This window comes from Pseudopipra pipra, chromosome 3 (genome assembly GCF_036250125.1).
Source record: "Pseudopipra pipra isolate bDixPip1 chromosome 3, bDixPip1.hap1, whole genome shotgun sequence".
Taxonomy (NCBI): domain Eukaryota; kingdom Metazoa; phylum Chordata; class Aves; order Passeriformes; family Pipridae; genus Pseudopipra; species Pseudopipra pipra.
Window position 1 is genome coordinate 110,939,561 of NC_087551.1, and position 19,926 is coordinate 110,959,486.

At 43.1% G+C, this 19,926-nt stretch overlaps 1 protein-coding gene across 5 annotated transcripts in view; it reads left to right on the forward strand.

Moving 5' to 3' along the window:
• LOC135412197 (24-hydroxycholesterol 7-alpha-hydroxylase) overlaps window positions 1-19,926 on the forward strand; it is a 34,767-nt gene that overhangs the window by 499 nt on the left and 14,342 nt on the right. The window contains exons 1-9 of one of the 5 annotated variants that reach the window (XM_064650721.1): window positions 3,921-4,308; window positions 9,685-9,820; window positions 11,111-11,285; window positions 13,226-13,375; window positions 14,042-14,135; window positions 15,577-15,675; window positions 17,565-17,655; window positions 18,656-18,789; window positions 19,619-19,714. In XM_064650721.1, the coding sequence (XP_064506791.1) occupies window positions 4,132-4,308; window positions 9,685-9,820; window positions 11,111-11,285; window positions 13,226-13,375; window positions 14,042-14,135; window positions 15,577-15,675; window positions 17,565-17,655; window positions 18,656-18,789; window positions 19,619-19,714 (1,152 nt within the window). In that variant the 5' untranslated portion in view covers window positions 3,921-4,131. Of the gene's footprint in view, window positions 1-3,920; window positions 4,309-4,415; window positions 4,515-9,684; window positions 9,821-11,110; window positions 11,286-13,225; window positions 13,376-14,041; window positions 14,136-15,576; window positions 15,676-17,564; window positions 17,656-18,655; window positions 18,790-19,618; window positions 19,715-19,926 lie in introns of those variants that run through there. The other 4 variants (XM_064650719.1, XM_064650722.1, XM_064650723.1 and 1 more) reach the window with 4 other exon arrangements.

A 19,926-nucleotide genomic window follows, 5' to 3' on the forward strand; every position in this document is an offset into this window, starting at 1 on the left:
TCATTAACGAGAGCTCGAGATTACGAGTACATGTGTGGGGGGTGTTTGCTTTACAAGGTGCTGTCGTTGACAGCAGCACCTCGGGAGCCCCAAACTGCATTCCCATGTCAAACAGCCGCACAGGCATCCGTAAGGGATGAAGTGATACAGATCTGGTTCAATAAGAACTGCATTAGTAGCAGCTATGTTGCGAGCTGGGGTGATGGAGTGCTTTTAGCAATCTGTGTCTCCTGTGGATTAGGCACGAAGCAGTGCAGTTCGGGATGACGGAAGCTGATCACTGCCCAGAGCCCCGTAAGTGAAAAGTTTAAAGCTTTTCCTGGCTGAATGCTGAAGCCCTGTTAATTGTGTGCCGGTCCTAATTTCTCTTAAGTTAATGTAGACATATTTAGGTCCTCATCATTAAAAAAAAAAAGGTATGTGCTGTTCGAGAGAGGCGTTTCATTTATCACTAAGGCTCAGCTGAATCCCTAAGTTAATCATTAGCCATTAGTCAGTAATCCTCGTGCTGAGGATTTGGGGATTTTTTAGGTCACAGAAAATTATTCCAGACCACCTCCCCACACACTTGCCTGACTGCCTGACATTTTGGTGTGTGGTCCCCACTGCAAGGACTCAGACAAATGAAGTGAGCATTGCAGGTGAAATACTCAGCTGATGTCCAATGACTTTATGTCGTCACTCACCAGTAATCGGTATTAAACTGCATCCTTCTTTGGGTTAAAATTTGTTAGAATTCATGCAGTGATAAAGCAAGCTACTGACAAAACCCTGGTTAAAAATGGGAAGAATGCAAACACGCCTGGCTGCAGGGAAGGTACAAGTGGTTCAGAGCCTTTTTCCTGACAGTTCATGAAATCTGCAGTGGCACTTTGTGCCTCCTTCCAAAACTGTTCTCTGGGCTTGGCCACTACATATCAGCCTGCATATCATCTATTCATAATATAGGCTGGAGAGGACCTCTAGAGGTCACCTACAGTCATCGTACAATCCTCTACTCAGAGCAGGGAGAGCTTCAGAGGTACATCAGGTTGCCCAAGGTTTTGTTTGGTCACCTGAAAACCTCCCAGGATGAGGATTTCACCATCATCCCTTAGCTGTGCACCTCTGGGTACAGTCTCATTCTGTTTTCTCCATAACCATGTTTTAGGGAGTGGAAAACAACAACTAGATCTCTCCTTAAAATAAACCCCATAGCATTGCAGATGGAAAGAGCAGCTTTCCATGGCAATTTTTATTCTGAAGAAATAGGTTCTTTTTTAAATAAGTCTGATTTATGGATGGCAACAAAGAAGAATTTTCTCTTCTCACAGGATCTTTGAAATGAGCCTGACTAGAGATGAATGCTTGCATGGACAGCTCTGTGACGTGTGGAGCAGAGAAAGGCCAGTGCTCATTAAAGTCCATAGCTGGAGTTCATACACCCCAAATCCCAAGGGAGACAGCACCAGCAGAGAGAACCCTTCCTATTCATTTATTTCATTTTTTGAGACCGCATTTTTTGTTTTTTTTCCAAAGGCAGTTTGATCAAAGGCTACATATGCAGGGAGGGAGTGTGGACTTCAGATGGGATGGGAAACAGAGCAGGAGGGCCTGGTAGGGCTGTTCTCTCTGTGATGGAGAAAGGCAGCCAGACTGCCCAGTCCTCTCAGCTGCTTCTGCAGGTGTTAGTTTACTTGGAAAGGCCACTAACCAATACCTGCCCAGGACTAGGGCCTAGTCTGAGGAGAGCTTGGTAGTGACTATTGCAATGTCATGCTGGTTGTATCCTCCTCACATTAGTGCCTTGCAGTTGCATCTTGTGTCCTTCACCACATCTTGCCCCAAAAGCAGAAGCTAAACAAAAACAAACCAACAAGAAGGCTAAAACAAACACAAAAGCCTTTAATTTATGTCTTCACATAGGACTGAGGGCTTGTATTACCTGTATACATAGATCACTTTGAACTCACTACTCAGTCAATTAATGAAAATATACTCCAATATTCCAAGGTCTTTAGCTCTCTTATCACTACATACCATTTGTAGGAAAAGAAAGAATTTAATAGATAAACTAAACCCAGGAAATAAACATGCAAAGAGCTATGATAGCTAAACACAGAAGTGTAGTAATACCACAGTTAACAGCTGTTTGTTCCAGACAGTTTTTGAAATGGACATCAGCATCCTACTTGACACAGTTGGTATATTTGGGCTTGTTTTTGTGCAGCTATGACTGACAGGTAACATTCCAAGGTATTTCAACATGACTGTTTAATGAAGGACATAGATCTGGTTTTCACAGCTCTTGTGATCTGATGTACAGGTGGTTGCTTGACTGTGGAGCAAGCAGATGAAAGGCTAGAAAAGGTGAGCAGGGCTTGTTGAAGCAAGAAGTCTGGGCATAGCAAGGACGATCAGGTCCTGGGACTGAGAAGAACAAGAGATTTGGACAAAGAGCCAGAGCAAAAGAAGACAAAATAACACACACACACACCAAAAAAAAAAAATAATAAAAAAAAATCAAATGGTTGAAGTGGAAGGGACCTGGAGTCTGGCTGGTCCTAAGCCCTGCTTAAAGCAGGGTCACCTCGAGCAGGCTCTAAGGACTGTGTTCAGCTGGGTTTTGAATGTCTCCCAGGACTCCCCAGCCACTCTAGGCAACCTGTTGCAGTGCCTGACCACCATCACAATTAAAAAAAAAAATTAAGTGGACTTTTCTCTATTTGTTTATGACCACTGCCTCTTGGCCTTTCCCTGGGCACCACTACAAAGATCCTGGCTCCATCCTCTTGGCACCCTGCCTTTGGGTGTCCATACACACTGGTAAGATCCCCTGAGCCTTCTCTTTTCCAGACTGTGCTGTCCCAGCTCTCTCGGCCTCTCATCAAATGACAGATGCTCCAGCCCCTTTATGAACTTCTTGGCACTTCACTGGGCTCACTCCAGTCTTCTCACACTGGGAAGGTTGGAACTGGACCCAGCACTCCTAGTTGATCTCTCCAGCACTGAGCAGAGGATCACCTCCCTCAATCTGCTGGCAACACTCTTCCTAATGCAGCCTAGGGTACTGTTGAGTGCAAAGGCACATTTCTGACTTGTGTTCAACATGGTGTCCACCAGGACACAAGATCTGCAAAGTTCCTTTCCAGGCAGATGCCTTCCAGGTACATGGGGTTGTTCCCACCCAGGGACAGAACTTGGCATTTCCCTTTGCTGCACTTCATGAAGTCACTTTTTTTCCCTGAAAAGTTAGATCACATGATCCTTGAGCTTCCTTCCAACCTGGTATTCTGTGGTTTTAAGATAAGTCCCTGTTTGCCCATTTTTTCAGCCTGAAAATGGCAGCACACTCATCTGGGTCTATCAGCGACTCCTCCTGGTTTTATGTTCTCTTTTTGCTGAGGGTGTGTGGGAGAAGGCTGTGAGACCACCTCCTAGGGGGAATGTTTTATACTTAATGAATTCTATATGTAATTTTGGTGTGCCACTTCCACACATGCAAAAAAACTAATTTGACCTCTGTAGCCTTGTCTTCTGACATTGCAGTGATATAACACGGGTGACCAGCAGGCTTTGAGTTGTCAGTTCAACCTCTTGCTTCTCAGACACTGGACACACATCTAGTCTTTATTGAGATGATCTCAGGCAGGTGAGGAATACCTTTCATAAGGTTTCTCCTTCAGATGATGCCTGCAACAGTTTCTTGCCATCTGACTTGCTGAAAGCTAAAGGTCTGTGAATCACAACCTTTCTGCTTTGTAATCTCAATATTGCCAAAAAAAGTAATTTTTTTAACTGAAAAAAGCTCTGCATTGCTTTGCCAGTGTCCCTGGCCATGTCCCTGGCTGCCTGAGCAGCCTCCCAGCAACAGGCACAAAGTCCAAGGACTTGCCACAGCAACATCTCAGTTTTGCAAGCCGTAGAAGTTGGTCCTCATCCCAGAACAGAGCTCAATTGGCTCTGCCTTTCCCAGAACAAGGGCTTGTCCGCTGGGCTGTTTGTTGCTTTGACATCTTGTCCCCATGGCAGTGCTCAGCTGGCAGGGCTGATCAGAGAGGCCTATTCATTAACTCGGAGCCCGGGCCAGCGCGGCCACGCCGGTGCCGCAGTGGACTGAGCAGCTGCCGGGGCAGGCAGCGAGCAGGCAAAATGGATCTCACTCTCCTCTTGGCAGCAATCCTGGGGCTCCTTATTGTCAAGGCCGTTTTGTTTCAGCTGAGAAACCCGAGCTGCCCTCCTTGCATCAGGAGCTGGATCCCTTGGTTTGGAGCTGCGTTTCAGTTCGGGAAAGCTCCTCTGGAGTTTATAGAGCAAGCTAGGAACAAGGTAATGTCTGTGGCGGCATTCCTGCTTGTGGGTGTGTGCTCAAGGTGGCTGCCTTCAAGGGGAAAGGCAATGCAAAGCTTCTGCGTTAAGTTTTCTCCTTTCCTATCGCATTTTATAACATCAGGAGCATTTAGCTGGTGAAGAATCAGCTTCGTACCACTAACGTTGCTAAGTTGTGGATCTGATCCAGACACAATCTCTGTGCTGTGACTATCCTGCTTGGACCTCTGCTGTTTTGCTTTTGCAGTCTGGCTGCATGTTAATCTTGGTTTCAGATAATGTGGAAAGCTCGGGGACCAGGAAACTAATTATTTGCATACCCAAAGTTAGGTGAGATTTTTGAGTACCAGCTGGTGTCCCTCAGCATTCAAGGGAGACACAGACATGCTTGGAAGGGCAACGTTTTCCATCCTAAAAAACTTACCAAACACGAGTGTGAAGATTTACCCCCTGGACATAACTGTCTTTCTCTGTGTCTGTTGGATAAAGACCAAATGGTTAATTTAGGTTAGATGCCTAATTTCTAGGTAGCTAATAATAACTGATATAAAAAACAGTTTCCCACTTTCATTCAGGGATGATATCACCTGCTACTGCAATGTAGTCAAGCCTCGAGTGTTCCATACTGAAGGATCACACAGCCCACTACTTGCAAAAACTGGCTAAAAATGAAACCACTGTAACATCCTGAAATTTAAAAAAAAAAATAAATAAGAAAACCAACCAAACAAAAAAACCCCAATGCATACATAAATATTGGATGTTTAAAATTTGCTTTTTTCATTTTCAACTGTTAGATTTCTTGTTTGTAAGTGCTTCTTTCCAGTCGTTATTGTTATAAACTCATGGTGTTAAATGAAATCAGAGGTTTAAGTACAATTTTTGAGAACATCAGGTGCCGTCAATCTTGTATTACAGCACATTGGGTTCACCATGGGGTAAGATCATGTGTATAATCTGGAGTTCCTTGGCTTCCTTGTGCTTAATAGGCCAGTTTTAACCTTATGTTACTCTGTATTTCCTGTATCTTTCATCTATTCACACCATGATCATTTATTTGTTCATTCATCATAGGGCAGAAATGTAGGACTGGAAGAAAACTCATTCCAGCCCGTTCTCCTATTTCAGAGACCATATAATCCTTTAAATAAACTGATCAAGCCTCACTTATATAATCCAGTCATAACATTCTTTTACTTTTCTGATATGAGGCTGTTAAAGAACCTCCCCCACCCTGTTCTCTTGCAAACACATCCTGGTGGCAGCCAAATTAAAGCAGCCCGCCAATCTGTCCTTTCCAGTGCAGTCCCTTTTGGGGACAGCTGTTTCACCATGACTTAAGCTTCCTTTAATTGCCTTTTTTTTTTCCCAAGAAGCTTGTAGCAAAATCTCCTGGGTGAAATTTTAAAACAAACCTGGCAGAAGAGTCCTTTTTGGGAGCTCATTCACAGACTGAATGAGCAAAGCATTTACATGTTTGTATTGATGTACAAATGCACTTAGAGGCTCTGGGTTCATTAGTTTAGGTGTTTGTTTGCCTGGAGACCCTATAGGCTGCTGGTGGTGCTATGGCAGCTGCTGACACATCTGAGCACATCAAAAACACCTGAAGGACTTTGTAAACCCCAGGTTTTGTTGGGACAGAAACTAGAACAAGAAACATTTTCCATGGGAGAAAACTAGATATGGCAAAGAAGAAGGAAAAGGCTTTCTTACATCTCTCCCCTTTGTTTTTGTGTTTGTAGATAGGACCTTTCCTTTGACTTTGTTTTTAGTCCAGCAACTCAGCATCCTTGTGACCTCTCCCTGAGGTGCCCCTGGGCCAAGAGGGAGAGGTCCCTCCCCACCCCTCCTACAAGGTTGGCTGCAGCAGCAGCATCTGACAGTCCCCCTGTCCCTGAGGAGGGCTGCTTTTTTGTTCTCCCCTTCCTCTCCTTAAACACTCCAGGCACTGCAGAGTCTCCCTCCCTTCCCACCTCCCACGCTGGCAGGCTCTGCTGAGGCCAGGAAAAATAAGCCTTTTCCTGCCTGCTCCCTTTTAAAGGAGTAGGCACTCTAGCAGAGTACAGCCAAACAAAACACGTGCTGCTGCCAAAGGGGTCATTAACAGGCATTACAGGGGTTGCAAAATACATCGGCAATAATTCCAGGTTCCTTAATATTGCCAGAACAGTTAAGTGTCCTTAGCACGAGCTAAGGTGGTGTAGAAACAGGCTCTAGGCAGTCAGAAACCTCTTCAGCTCCATAGGGTCATTACCTTCAGGGGAGACTCTTGCAGTTAGAAAATTCCTCCTCTGGATAAATCCTTCAGCCTGTCAAAGTGACACTCATTCTTAATATCTTAATTCCTTTCTTTCTTAATTCCTTTTCTGTCTATCCCTCACTGCTTTCTCTCTCAAGCCCTGGAGTAGCACAGCAGACTTCCACTACTTCCAGCCTGCACTTTTCTTGAAGTTTGCTGCTTCTATTTTCCTCCTACAGAAGAATCCGTGGGCTGGAAGAATTGTCTGGTTTCCCCCTTGTGTCATTACCGGGACTAAGAAAAGCAAGTTCCCCTGCTCAAATAAAACATTTAGTCTCTCATCTAATAAAAGATACCACCTCTTCCTCCTAAAGCTGCCTGGCTGGTTAAAGCAGTTTTGCAGGTGGTCTGGGTTGGGTAACCAGGGTCACTGTGCAACATAAAATACAGGGAGAGCTGCTTAATGAGGAGTTCAAAGGATGAAGCTCCCCACTTTGCCTGGCAAACATGACATGAGTTAGTAAGGAATTTCAAATTCTTCTTATCAGTTTGCTTATTAAGCTAACAGGAAAAGTTCAGTTAAACCCAGGAGATTGTTCTGCACTATTGTAGGGACCTGTGGGATCCATACCCTCTTAGTGTATTGACTGCTTTTGGGACATGGTGCCATGTCTCAGGACTCATCAGATGCCTCTTGGGCTTACTGTCTGTGTGTGGCTGGGCAAGGGATGGCTCGCTGGGTTACAGGGCAAGGGACATGAGGAGGGGAAACAGGCTGGACAGGAGGACAAGGCTTCTGGTGGAGCATTTCCATAGTCAGTGGCCACAGCCCTTAGGCTTCTGGTGGAGCCTTTCCATAGTCAGTGGCCACAGCCCAGTCCCTGAAGGTCTGTGGCCCTGGTCCCATGCAGAGAAGACCAAAATGCTGGAGTCCCTGCGGTAAAGAGGGGTCATGGCACTGACCTCATGTGTGGGGGTGCGTGCCAAGGGAGAGAAAACCCACCCAGTACTCCCAACGTCCAGCACAACTCTTGATGCAACTGCAGCTGTCCCAGCTAAGGGTAGTTGCTCCCTGACTGTCAGTGCCCCATGGAAAAATGGCTGTTTCCCTGACTTCCTTCCTTTGGGATTTTGGAGAGCATCCTTCTGAAGTTTTAATTTCTCTGTAGAGAGAAATAAATTTTTATCTCTTTGTGAGAGATCTTCCTCTCATCATGGCACTGCAGTGTCTCCCAGTCTTTGGAAAAAACAGAGCTTTCATGAGTGAAAGCAGTAAATCCTGAGAGGCTTTTTATTTTGCTTTCTCTGTCTCTGTTAGTAATCAGAGTCTAGTTGCTATTAGTTCAAAATTGATTTTATTTAAAAATTAGTTTAAATACATTGTAATGTTAATATAAAATTTAAAAATATTATTTTAAAACAAGCAGAGTACGAATTCACTAATTTTTAGCCAGCCTGATAATGAGGACCTGGACATAAAATAGCAACTTTAGAAATTTAGCTATTATAGAATCATAGAGTCATAGAATGGTCTAGGTTGGAAGGGTCATTAAAGCTCATCTTGTTTCAACCCCCCTGCCATGGGCAGGGACACCTTCCGCTAGACCAGGTTACTCAGAGCCCCATCCAACCTGGCCTTGAACACTTATTATTAAAACAATATTTTATTTATTATCACCCAGAGGGTCTGAACAGTCATTCTTTCTTTAATAATTTACAGTTGAAGGACACAATCAAAATTCAACTGATGTCAAGAGGAATATTTTCTTGGCTTCAAAGACCTTTTGATGAAGCAGACTTTAAATACAGACACAGACAGCAAAAGAAATGGTTACAGTCAATGGCATAAACAGTGTGAGCAAGATCGAATGATGTTTTATGCCTACATCTCACAGACAGTAGATACTGCACATCTGTTTTCTAGTTTAGAGTATTTCCAAGTGTCAGTGACCATTTTCATAATGTAGGAATTCAGAAGTGAATCCCTATTGCTGAAAGTTTTGAGAGGGCTCTAGGATATTAGATTAAGGGAAGATGAAAGATGAAAGATGAAGATGAAAGAATGATTTATGGCATCAAAAACTTTCCCTGAATGTAAGTCAATCTGTTCTGCTCAAAGCTTGTTAGCTATTTCGATATTAATCTTTCAACATCTGTAAAAGAAAGAAATCATTGCAAGGGAAAGGGAAAGGGAAAGGGAAAGGGAAAGGGAAAGGGAAAGGGAAAGGGAAAGGGAAAGGGGAAGGGGAAGGGGAAGGGGAAGGGGAAGGGGAAGGGGAAGGGGAAGGGGAAAGGAGAGGAGAGGAGAGGAGAGGAGAGGAGAGGAGAGGAGAGGAGAGGAGAGGAGAGGAGAGGAGAGGAGAGGAGAGGAGAGGAGAGGAGAGGAGAGGAGAGGAGAGGAGAGGAGAGGAGAGGAGAGGAGAGGAGAGGAGAGGAGAGGAGAGGAGAGGAGAGGAGAGGAGAGGAGAGGGAGAGGAGAGGGAGAGGAGAGGGAGAGGAGAGGGAGAGGAGAGGGAGAGGAGAGGGAGAGGAGAGGGAGAGGAGAGGGAGAGGGGAGAGGGAGAGGAGAGGGAGAGGAGAGGGAGAGGAGAGGGAGAGGAGAGGGAGAGGAGAGGGAGAGGAGAGGGAGAGGAGAGGGAGAGGAGAGGGAGAGGGAGAGGAGAGGAGAGGGAGAGGGAGAGGAGAGGAAGGGAGGGGAGGAGAGGAAAGGGAAGGGGAGGGGAGAGAAGAGGAAGAGGAATAAAAAGATGTAAGAGGGGATTTTTTGCTAAAAATTTGTAGACCGAAATAGGTACGATTATGGATTTTCACACTGTGGGTACTTTGCTATGTCAGCAAGGGATGCAGTAGATAGTCCCTTGGATTCTCTAAATCCAGGTAGGTTGTATTGTTTGAAATGTAATGTAATTCAAGTATAAAGTGTTACTCTTAGAGAAGGAATCCCTTCTACTCTGCAAAAGGTCAGGCAACCACAGATCACATTCCCTTCTGGTCCCTAAGTCTACAAATTTTGGTCTGATTTGTGTTCCTCTTTGTGCAGTCTTGAGCCAAGGTGTACAGAGAGCTCCTCCCTCCTGACCTCTCAGCAGCACTGAGTTAACAGTGCAGTAATATGAAATCTTTGTTTGTTCCAGTATGGACCCGTGTTCACAATATTCGCTCTGGGAAAACGATTTACTTTTGTGACTGAGGAAGAAGGAACTGAAGCATTTTTTAAATCTGAAGACTTAAACTTCGAACAGGCAGTACAACAAGCTGTCAAGAATGCAGGTAACTGAGACCTGGCTCTTTTTTAAAGGAAATCAAATCTAGTTACGCGGGAACATTAAAGCAAACCGGAAGCCCACTGGCTCTTTGATCACACCTTAAATGCTTATTTTAACCCATGACCATGCTGTGAAATGAAGGTGAAACTCAATTTCTCCATGTGGATCCAGCACTGTAAACCTGAGAAGTGATTTGGATTCAGTCACAAGGAAGCAGAGGTTTCTGATCCAAGGACTGTTATTACTTTCATCATCAAGCAACCCAAGTTTGAGATCAGGTCCTTTTCTGTGGCTGGACACCCCTCCTGTGTATACCGTGTTTGGAGTGAGTGTAGTCCTATCACTTCATTTGAAAATCAGCTTGTAGCAGTAATTAGTTGTTACCCTGTGGTACAACAGGCATTAAAAATGGGTGAGGTATATGTCCCATCCAGAGTGGCATCCTCTATCAGCTCATGTGCTTATATCCTCATAGAATAGCACAGACAGGAATTCTTTGAGTAGTTTGGCAATTTTGGACTGTGAAATAAGAGAGAAGCAAATTGTCAGAGAGATTAAATCACAGAATCTTTGTGGCTGGAAGGCACTGTTGGAGATTGCCTGATCCAAGTCCCTGCTCAGAGCAATGTCAGTGACAGCAGATTGCTCAGGGCTGTGTGTAGTTGGGTTTTGAATATCTCCAGGGCTGGAGACTCCTCAACCTGTTTGGGCAACCTGTGTTTGATCATCCTCACAATAAAAACTTCCCTGTGTCTCAGTGGAGTCTCCTGTGTTGCCATTTGTGCCTGTTGCCTCCTGCCCTGAGAAGAGCCTGGCCTCATCTTTCTTCTACCACCAGATATTTATCCACAGTGACAAGACCCTCCTGAGCCTTCTCCTCTCCAGGCTGAACAGTCCCAGCTCTCTCAGCCTCTCCTGAGAGGATGTGCCACTGTAGAAAGGTGACACAAACTTTTTTCTTGGGATAATTTATTTTTCATTCAGTTCTGTGGATGTGCATGCACATCTCTCTATATTCCACTGGGGGGAAGTCTCTGGATTGTTGATTCTGGCACTGAAGCTTCATGAGGCAGGAAGATGTTACACAGACTGGTAGAAGCAGAGGGCTCATCAAAAGCTTTACTGTAAGAAGCTTCTTTAAAAAGAAGCTTACAGAGTATTTCACTCTAGGAAAATGAGGGTTAAGGCACTTAAATCACAGTCGAAACTTAAGTGTAAAAATTTTCACTCTGTCTTTCAGTGAAAATCTACTTTGTCTACTTTCCAAAATGTTGCTGTTTCTTTTTGTATTCAGTTTCTGTCCCTGCAGAAGCATTTTATCAGAATCACGGTAACCTGTACAGCATGATGAAGGGGAAAATGAGTCCTTCCAATCTGCACATGTTCACAGGCACTTTGTGTAAGGAGCTACATGAGCACATGGCTCAGCTGGGCACGGAGGGCACAGGCGACCTCAATGACCTGGTAAGGTAAGGGAGTTTTGCAGCACATCTCCAATGCAGGGGTGTCCTACATGGGAGCAGAGATGTCACTGTAAAGCAGGTGGAGCTCAGGCTCTCAAGTGTTACAAAAGTTTTGTCAGGATGCTCATCACAGATTCACTGCTTCAGGTGGCTCACAGAGCAGGCAGGGTTTCATCTAAAGGTGTTTTTTCCTAGCTAGGAGAAGCATCTGAATTACCTGTTTGAAAGAAAAAGAAAACACAGAATCTTCCAACAAACCCTGTTTTTCATGTTTGGGCCGAGCCTAGGCCAAAACTTAACTAGTCTTCTGCAACTGACTTTGCTGCCAGAACTTCATTCTTCATGTAAAAAAAAATCCCTTTACTGACAGTTTCATGTGACAACAACAGAGCTCTTAACTTCTCCTTTTTCCTGGTCATCTGGGACAACATCTGTATCTTGGCTGTCCATCAGTACTGGAAGTTGAATATTCATAGAATCATAGAATAGTTTGAGTTGGAAAGGACCTTAAAGGTCATCTCATTCCAACCTCCTGCCAAGGGCAAGGACACCTTCCACTAGACCAGGTTTCTCAAAGCCCCATCCAACCTGGCCTTGAACACTTTCAAGGGATAGGGTAAATATTTCCTTTGGCTTAGGCCTGTTTCTAACACCAGGTTGTCTTTTGCTGACTTTTTCTGCATAACACAGCTTTTACTGCAGCTAAAACACTCAGCACCTGTCACTGCAATTGCTGCAATATGGATTAACTGGGGGAAAATATGGGGGAAAGGGGCTTTGAAACCCTCCCATTATCCCACTTGTCTCGATAATGGGGTGCAAACCCTCACATCCCATGATGTTTCCCCACCTGTCTTCTGAGATCAATTCACATCTACTTGTGAAAAAATGGGCATCATTGAATTGGTGGCGACCCATACCACTGCCTGGTGTGCTAATGTTGGCTCACATCTTCCTGTTATTCCCCTTTTGAATCCGTCTGTGGTCTTTTAACCTGGGATCAAGTTTCTGTGGACAGGGACCTGTTGTTCTGTGCTGTACTGGCACCAGCACAGACTGTGGTCCACAAGAGTCAGCGGTGCCATGAGCCTACAAATTATACATGGAGCATTCCATCCTACTGCATCCCTGATGTGTTCTTTCCACTTCCATGGCTGTCCTGGCATTCACATCAGCTGTTATTTGTTTAAAATTTAAAAACCCAAGTTATTTACTAGATGATAAAATACAGAATCCATAAAAGTCATCTACAGTAAATCTGGAGGGGGTGGGAGGTGATCTGTTCTTACAAAGCAGAGTAAAAGAATTGGAATGCAATGCTCAGATAGCTGTTATTTAGCTGCCTCAAAACTAAATCCACAGAGCCACCAGATGGCCCCAGCTTCCTTATGATCTTTAGAAAAGCAGGACAGTGAGCGCTATTCCCAGTTTAGCAGAGGCTGGAACCTTGCAAAGACCGTACAGGAGAACGGAGCTCAAAGTTTGCAGGATAACGGAGGAACAAGCAGGGAAGGAGTGAGATGAAAACAAAGGAACATTGTCCAGCAAAGCTGCAGACAGAGGAACGAAGTTTTGGGGTGCCTGGTCCAGAAGGGTTTGCGCAATGCCTGGAAGATTCACAGATTGACCTGAAATGAGAGGGGTTGTTAATGGGGAGAAGGGACCTTGGGGCCCAGAGCTTTCCTACCACTGCTCAGGTGATCAAATGATAACTGATGAAGTTCAGCCACATGCAGAGGACCAGCCTGAGGTTTATGTATCTCCAAGTCTCTGCTTAAAATCTTAAAAAAAGGTGTGAGTGTAGTGTGAGCCTTGTGCCAGCCCTTCCATACTGGCATGATGCTTGAGTCCCACAAGTGCTGGCAATTTAACACGCTGCATCCTGACCTAAAACTGCTGCCATGGCTTCCTATGGCCCCTAAGTCTTGGGGATCTTGTCCTTGCAGGCATGTCATGTATCCAGCAGTGGTGAACACCTTGTTTGGGAAAGGCATCTGCCCGACAAGTCAGAGCAAAATCAAGGAGTTTGAAGAACATTTTCAGAAGTACGATGAGGACTTTGAATACGCTTCTCAGATGCCTGAGTGCTTCCTGAGGTAACAACCTTGCTTAGGTAGGCAGGGTCCAGCTTGGACCTGTCAGGGAGCAGCAGAACAGGGCAAAGGGCAAAGGCTTGACCCTAAATGTGAGTCCCAAGCTCAGGGGGTCTCCAATGAGGTGTCCCTCTGATCTTTTCCATACCTTCATTGTTTTCCCAGCAGACCAATCTCAGATTATGTGGCTGCACTGTTGCAGAGTTGACCTTGGGTAGAGGAGGGAGGGAAGTGCTTGTAGAGCCTGTCGGTGCTCCCAGGGCCATGATATTGCCTTGAACACCCCAAAATAGCATTCAGAAAGAATTGGGGGTACTCTAAAAATGTGGCTTTGATTTTCTTCAGGAGGATCATACTTGAAAAGATTGGCCCAAGCAATCTGTCCAAAGCCACAATGAAAACCTGTGGTGAAAAGGTAGGAAAATGTAGGAGTCTTGTGGCCACAGGTCCTGGCTCTAGGATGAGGTCTGGCCAAGGTGAAGGTCTTGGACGTGCTGTTCTTCATGTCAGTCATCACATCAATCAGTCAGACTGACACTTGGCTATCCATCAACTGACTGCTGCCCAGGGGCTTTTGGAAAACAAACAAGGAGTCCTTCTCATGGAAAAGGAAATGCTGGTTTGTGTTGCCTCACTTAAGTGCTTCTTGTTTGTTGCTTTTCTTTACAGGAACTGGTCTAAATCCAAAAAATGGCTTCTAAAATTATTTGAGAAAGTAGTGTTGGATGCTGAAAGGACCAACCCTTCAGACACCACATCCAAGGTAAACATCCCAGGCTACGAAATAAGATGACTTTGTTGTATATTCTCACTGAAGCAGTGGAGGACAGGAATTATTTCAGTACTGGAAGAAATAAATCAAATATGTCAACTTTTATAGCTATGCCTTCATTGTCTAGTATTACTGTCACCTGCAGTAGGACAGATCCAGATCCACAACTTTGACTTCTACTCCTCCATTTAGTTTATTTCCAACAATTCTGAGGATTAACGTCTTCCTCTGGGGAATTTTAAGCCAAGGGTTCAGAGCTATGATCCATTGCCAGCCTCCAGTATCACACTGCAGTGAGCAGTTGAAAGAGGTGAGAGAAAGACCCTTCAGTTGTTTCTCTGAGGGCACCATGCTGTGAAATCTCAAAACCTTACATGTACTATTTTTAAACCCTGGTGTAGACTGAGTAGGTCGTCCAACAGCCAGACTAGTAGAAAATAGCAGATTACTGGATTGGAAGCCAAGTACCCTAAATATTGATTGTGTCAAAGCTGTGATAAGTTGTTCCCCTGGTTATTCTCCTTAGCTCTGGCAGGAATTCTGTCGATACGGCTGACAAACGTGACGGCAGACTGGCCTGGGAATTTTGATCTACCAAATGGTTGTAGAACAGGTCATTAAACAAAACAAGTTTTATTTAGACTTTAAAAGCTTTACATACCACATTTTCTTTCGTAAAATAAACCAGATTAATGGAAAGAAAGAGAAGGGTGGAGAGGGGATGGTGGGACCTAAGAAGGTGCACAAAGTAGGAGGCACAAACTTGTTGTCTTAGATTGGGTGGCAATCTGGAAAAAAATCAGTAATTTTTTATTCAAAGTCAGCCTTTTTGCCTCTGAAAAGTAGACAGGAAGCTTTGTCTTGAATGCATGGTTGCCTTGTATTTAAGGAAATCCTATAAACAAAAGCTGATCCTAGAACATTACACAGTTGCTATAGTTTCAAAGAATATCCACCCACTGAGGTCACTGCTTAGGTCACCAACAAAGTACCTGAAACCAGGGAGTTTACTGATATATCAGACCATCTCTTCATAACAAGCATGAACAGAGAGAACATTTTCTTCATTTGCATTCATTCAACTGGTTCATTCCCGTTTTCAGGTTCTTTAGAGGAGTAGAACAGGAGTTAGAATAGAATTCTTCCATGTATAAGCAACAATAGGGATTGAGGGTGCCCAATTCCCTAAAAACGTTAAGGAAATTGAGACCAGTGCAAGTATTCAGTAGGGATTCATGTGGTGCACTGAGTGCTTCTTGCTCTCTGCCTATGTGTGAGTCTCTCTTAACAGCTGTCATCTCTACTTTGTGGTTGCAAAAAAACCATGACTAATATTACTTCTCTTTGATAAACTAATCCTTGAACTCTAGTAAGCCCTACCCTAAACACTTTTAATATTTTGGAAATAGCCATTATCTTTTATTTATAACAGACACTACTGCAACATCTTCTGGACAACTTGCAAGGAAAACATTTAGCTCCCAATTATGGTCTCCTCATGCTCTGGGCTGCCCAAGCAAATGCTGTCCCTGTGAGTACATCGGCTACAGAAACATCTTCTCTCTATCCTGTTCAAAAGCCTGTATTTGGGAAGCAAAGACTTTGAAGCAGAGGTCACACACACACTGCATGGATTCCAAAGAAGGGATTATCACGCCCACATGTATCACTACAAATATACCCAGGCTGCAATGTCACAGAAGCAATGACAAGAAAAGCTCTTCTTGTATTTTTCCTAAATTATGTTGTCCCCTATCATAACATTTCAGGAACATAAGCCTCATAGCTATTAAGATCACAGTCTTAAGCTGTGAAGAGCATTTAACTCTGTTTTGAAGCACTGTGGCTGTGTTATAGTAAAGACTCTATTTTAGATATCCTGGTGTTACCAATTGTAAAGAATATCAGAAGCATAATATAGAATAACTTCATCCATGTGTAAATACTTGAGTGAATTTGTCTCTTTCATTTTGGGGGATCTGCTGTAAAAATGCCAGTGGAAGAAAAGCAATAGTTTGATTCTACTTCTGTTAAATTTTGTCCATGTTAGAAAAGGATTTGCTGGATTAATGATCCTGATATAAGTATGCTAACAAACCCAATATATCTAACACAGCTTAGGCTAACCAAAGACATTTATAGGAATTTCTCAGATGAAAAATCCATAGCAGCAAAACCATCCTTTATTTACCATGACTACTAAGCCCTTTCCAGCACAGTTACGTCCATTACAGATGTGATGTAGAAAAACATGATAGTGAGTTATTTTTATATGTACCCCTAATGGATATATCTATGTTTTTTGTAGATTGGATATCACTGAAATTTAGCCTAAGGGAAATTCATCCATTTCAGTGAAGTTTCTGTGGATTCATGTGTTGGTATAAGTGGGAGGCATAGCCTGCTGTCTGTTATCAGGATAACTGACATTCCTTCCACAACACTTACTCCTGTAATATTCAGCTGTAAATAGACATACAGATATTTTGCTGTTTCTCAGAATAGGCACAACCACTGTTCTGGGGAATGGAATGATGGAAAAAAAGGACTTTCACCTTCCAAGGGCATTATTTTACAAGCACTTTAAACCCTTTTATCTGAAACAATTCAGTTATCCCTCCTTAGCCCGTGGAGTGAAGCCACAATGTCCAAGTGCTGTACAAGAAAACTAAGCTACCAGATTTGTTTTGCAGAAGGAGGACCTGCATCCACATCGGGCTATTTGGGAAATAACAGTAAGAGTTCTCATCCCTCACCAGCACAGATGGCCCATGACCAGATCTGTGTGCAGGCTGCATCTCCCGCTAGCTCAGCAAGAGGAGAGAGACTCCTGGCACTGCTGCCAGTCCTTCTGGTTTCATCCTACTTAAGAGGATTTTCTCCTTTCCTAAATTTCTTGATTTTCAACTTCATTGCATAATCAGTTAGCAAATTATTTCTAAAGGGGATATACTACTCCCTGTTTTGCTGTTAATTAAAACTTTTCCTGCCCGTTTTAGTGTGACTTACTATGACAATGCCCTGCAAATTATTTAACCTCATTTCTGCTAATATTAGTAGGAATTTTATTTCCGTTCATGAAGCTGAAACTAATCACACACAATGATTTCGTAGTTCATTTTAACATCTAGTTATTTGAAAATAAAGAAAGGATTCTGTGCCTCAAAGCTCAAGGCCAAAGCTATATAATGTTCACTAAAGATAAGTACACAGCAGATGACTAGACATAATCTCCCAGGAGCTGAGCCCTTAGATATGGATTTACCCAGAAAGCACAGCTCCCTGTGCATCCCAACTACAACAGGCACACACAAAAAAAAAAAAAAGGGAAAATTTTTTCACCTGCCTCCATGATTTGCTACAAAGATACTGTCATTCTGTTCTGTATTCCTAAATTCAAGGGTTTCCATCTCTGTTTAGGTTGCATTTTGGACCATTGCTTTCATACTGTCTCATCCTTCCATTTACAAGAAAGTCATGGAAGACCTGGCTTCTGTTTTTGGGAAAGCAGGTAATAAATCTGATCATGTCCTGGAGGTTAGAAATGATTTATTCTGTGTCAGCCCAGCACACAGCACACTTGGTCAGTGGCTGAGAAAAATGAGTGTTGCTGCTAAGAGTACTACTGATAATGTAGAGTCCAGCTCTCAGTTCTTTACTCAGCATATGCTCAAGAAGTATTTTTAAGCCAGAATACCTTTGATGTTATCAAAAGAAGGTAGGAAAAGAACTGTATATGTTTCCTCATTCCTATCATTTAAACTTAGATTTGTATTAACCAGTGTTGTGATTTTTCCATGTACCTCTGATAGCGTCAGATGAGGTTTTTCAGTTCAGCTGCTTTTTGTGGTGTGATGTTCACCAGTTCCAGCTATTCTGTGGAAAAAAAGCAGGCCAGGAACTGTTTTCTGTCATCAGAGGCCAATTTATCTAGCATGATTCACCTCCCATGGCTAATCTCTTTCCCTCAAAAAGCAGTTACCTACTGGGAGCAGTGATCCCCATATGCAGTGCCCTGAACCATGCTTGGAGTTTCATGGAAGGCTCTTTGTTGACATGGGTCAAAACCATATCAAGAAAGATGTCAATAATTAACCAATAAAGAAAATCACAAAGCAGTGCTTAAGCCTTTCTTCTGGCCCTGTTTCATCTGCTTGTGTTAACACAGCCCAGGAGCTCCGCCATGGCTTCTTGTCTTGGTGCCTACAATCCCTGCAACTTCCATGCAGGGTCCTACCAAAGCACTGAAAAAGTCCAGAGACTCTTACCTCCCAAAATGACCTATCTTTGGCTTCTCTTGGCCAACACCATATCTAATACAGCACTTTAGAGTTACTACATTCTCTTAAATGGCTTTTCTTAAAACTTTGAAATATAAAGAAAAATTTTGGATGTAAAATATGTCTTGAAGTATTTTAACAACAGTTCTAAAGCAAGATATGTCAGCCTCTATCAAAACAATTATGAAATCTCATTTTTCACACTGAGTCTTCTTTCTCATGCCACGACAGGTAAAGATAAACTGGAAGTCTCTGAAGAGGATCTGAAGAAGCTCCCATTTATTAAATGGTGCACTTTGGAAGCCATACGGCTGAGGTCTCCAGGTGCAATCACCAAGAAAGTAATAAACCCAATTAAAATTAAGGTGAGATTTGGTTGTGAGGTTTTTTCCCCACAGGATGCTGTATGATTTGTCTGGAAAGGGTTCTCCTAACAGATCTGGATAAAATCAAAGTACCAGAGATATTTCCCAATCTTACAAATATATTCTTTTTAATGGAGTTATTCACCATCATTAATTTATGAGTGGCTTTGCTTCTCTCACTCACAGTCTTACCTTCAATTTTTAGTTGATTTTAGATTGAATTGAATTGAGATGGAGATACTGTGCTGATGGTATGTAAAATAGTAATCAGACACAACAAATGTAGTAGAAAGGACCACAATTTACTGACAAAACTCATTTTCTATTTGTCCTCCTCACTGACATTCAGAAGGGAGGTGTCAGCATTCAGGAATCTGGCAAAGAAATGTTTGGGAAAAACCCATTCTCTTAAGGAAGCAGAGCTCCTGACACTTAAGAAATTACTAATGTCTGCTGTCATATAAGACTTCCTATGAATTTCTTTACATTGAATGAAATGTTCAACAAAAGACTTAGAAAAAAACCGAACAGCTCACATGCTACATCAAGAATCAGAAAAGAAGAAATAATGCTTCTTGTCTTTTGATACCTGAAAAAAACAAATTAGAACACAAACAGTCTTTTCATGGTCTCCACTGTTTAGATTTTATGGAAGAAAACAGCAATAGCAAGAAGAAACTTCAAACATGTAATATGGCCATCAAGGATTTATCACCTCCACTTGTTCTCTCTTAGGACTTTCTATGATGGAGGAGAAGTACCAAGGAGGGACTGTTTTGGGAGCTGATTTGTGATTTTCTCCTTTCTTAGAGTTTTTCCTTCTTTTCAGAATTTCACCATCCCTGCAGGTGACATGCTGATGTTGTCGCCCTATTGGTTGCACCGGAATCCAAAATATTTTCCAGACCCAGAAATGTTCAAACCTGTAAGTTGTCACTTCTTGGTGTGTGTATTTTGCTGTCTTTTCTCCTCTTCACTTATTTCACAACAAAAGCACACGGACAAATTTGCCCAACGTTGAGTAGTCCCCATTGAGAGAATGGCCTTGTACACAGAAAAGATGGGCCCACAAAGGAGGAGCCTGTAAGAATAAGCAAGACTGTAAATTCGGTGACATGTTCCAGGTAATATGGTACT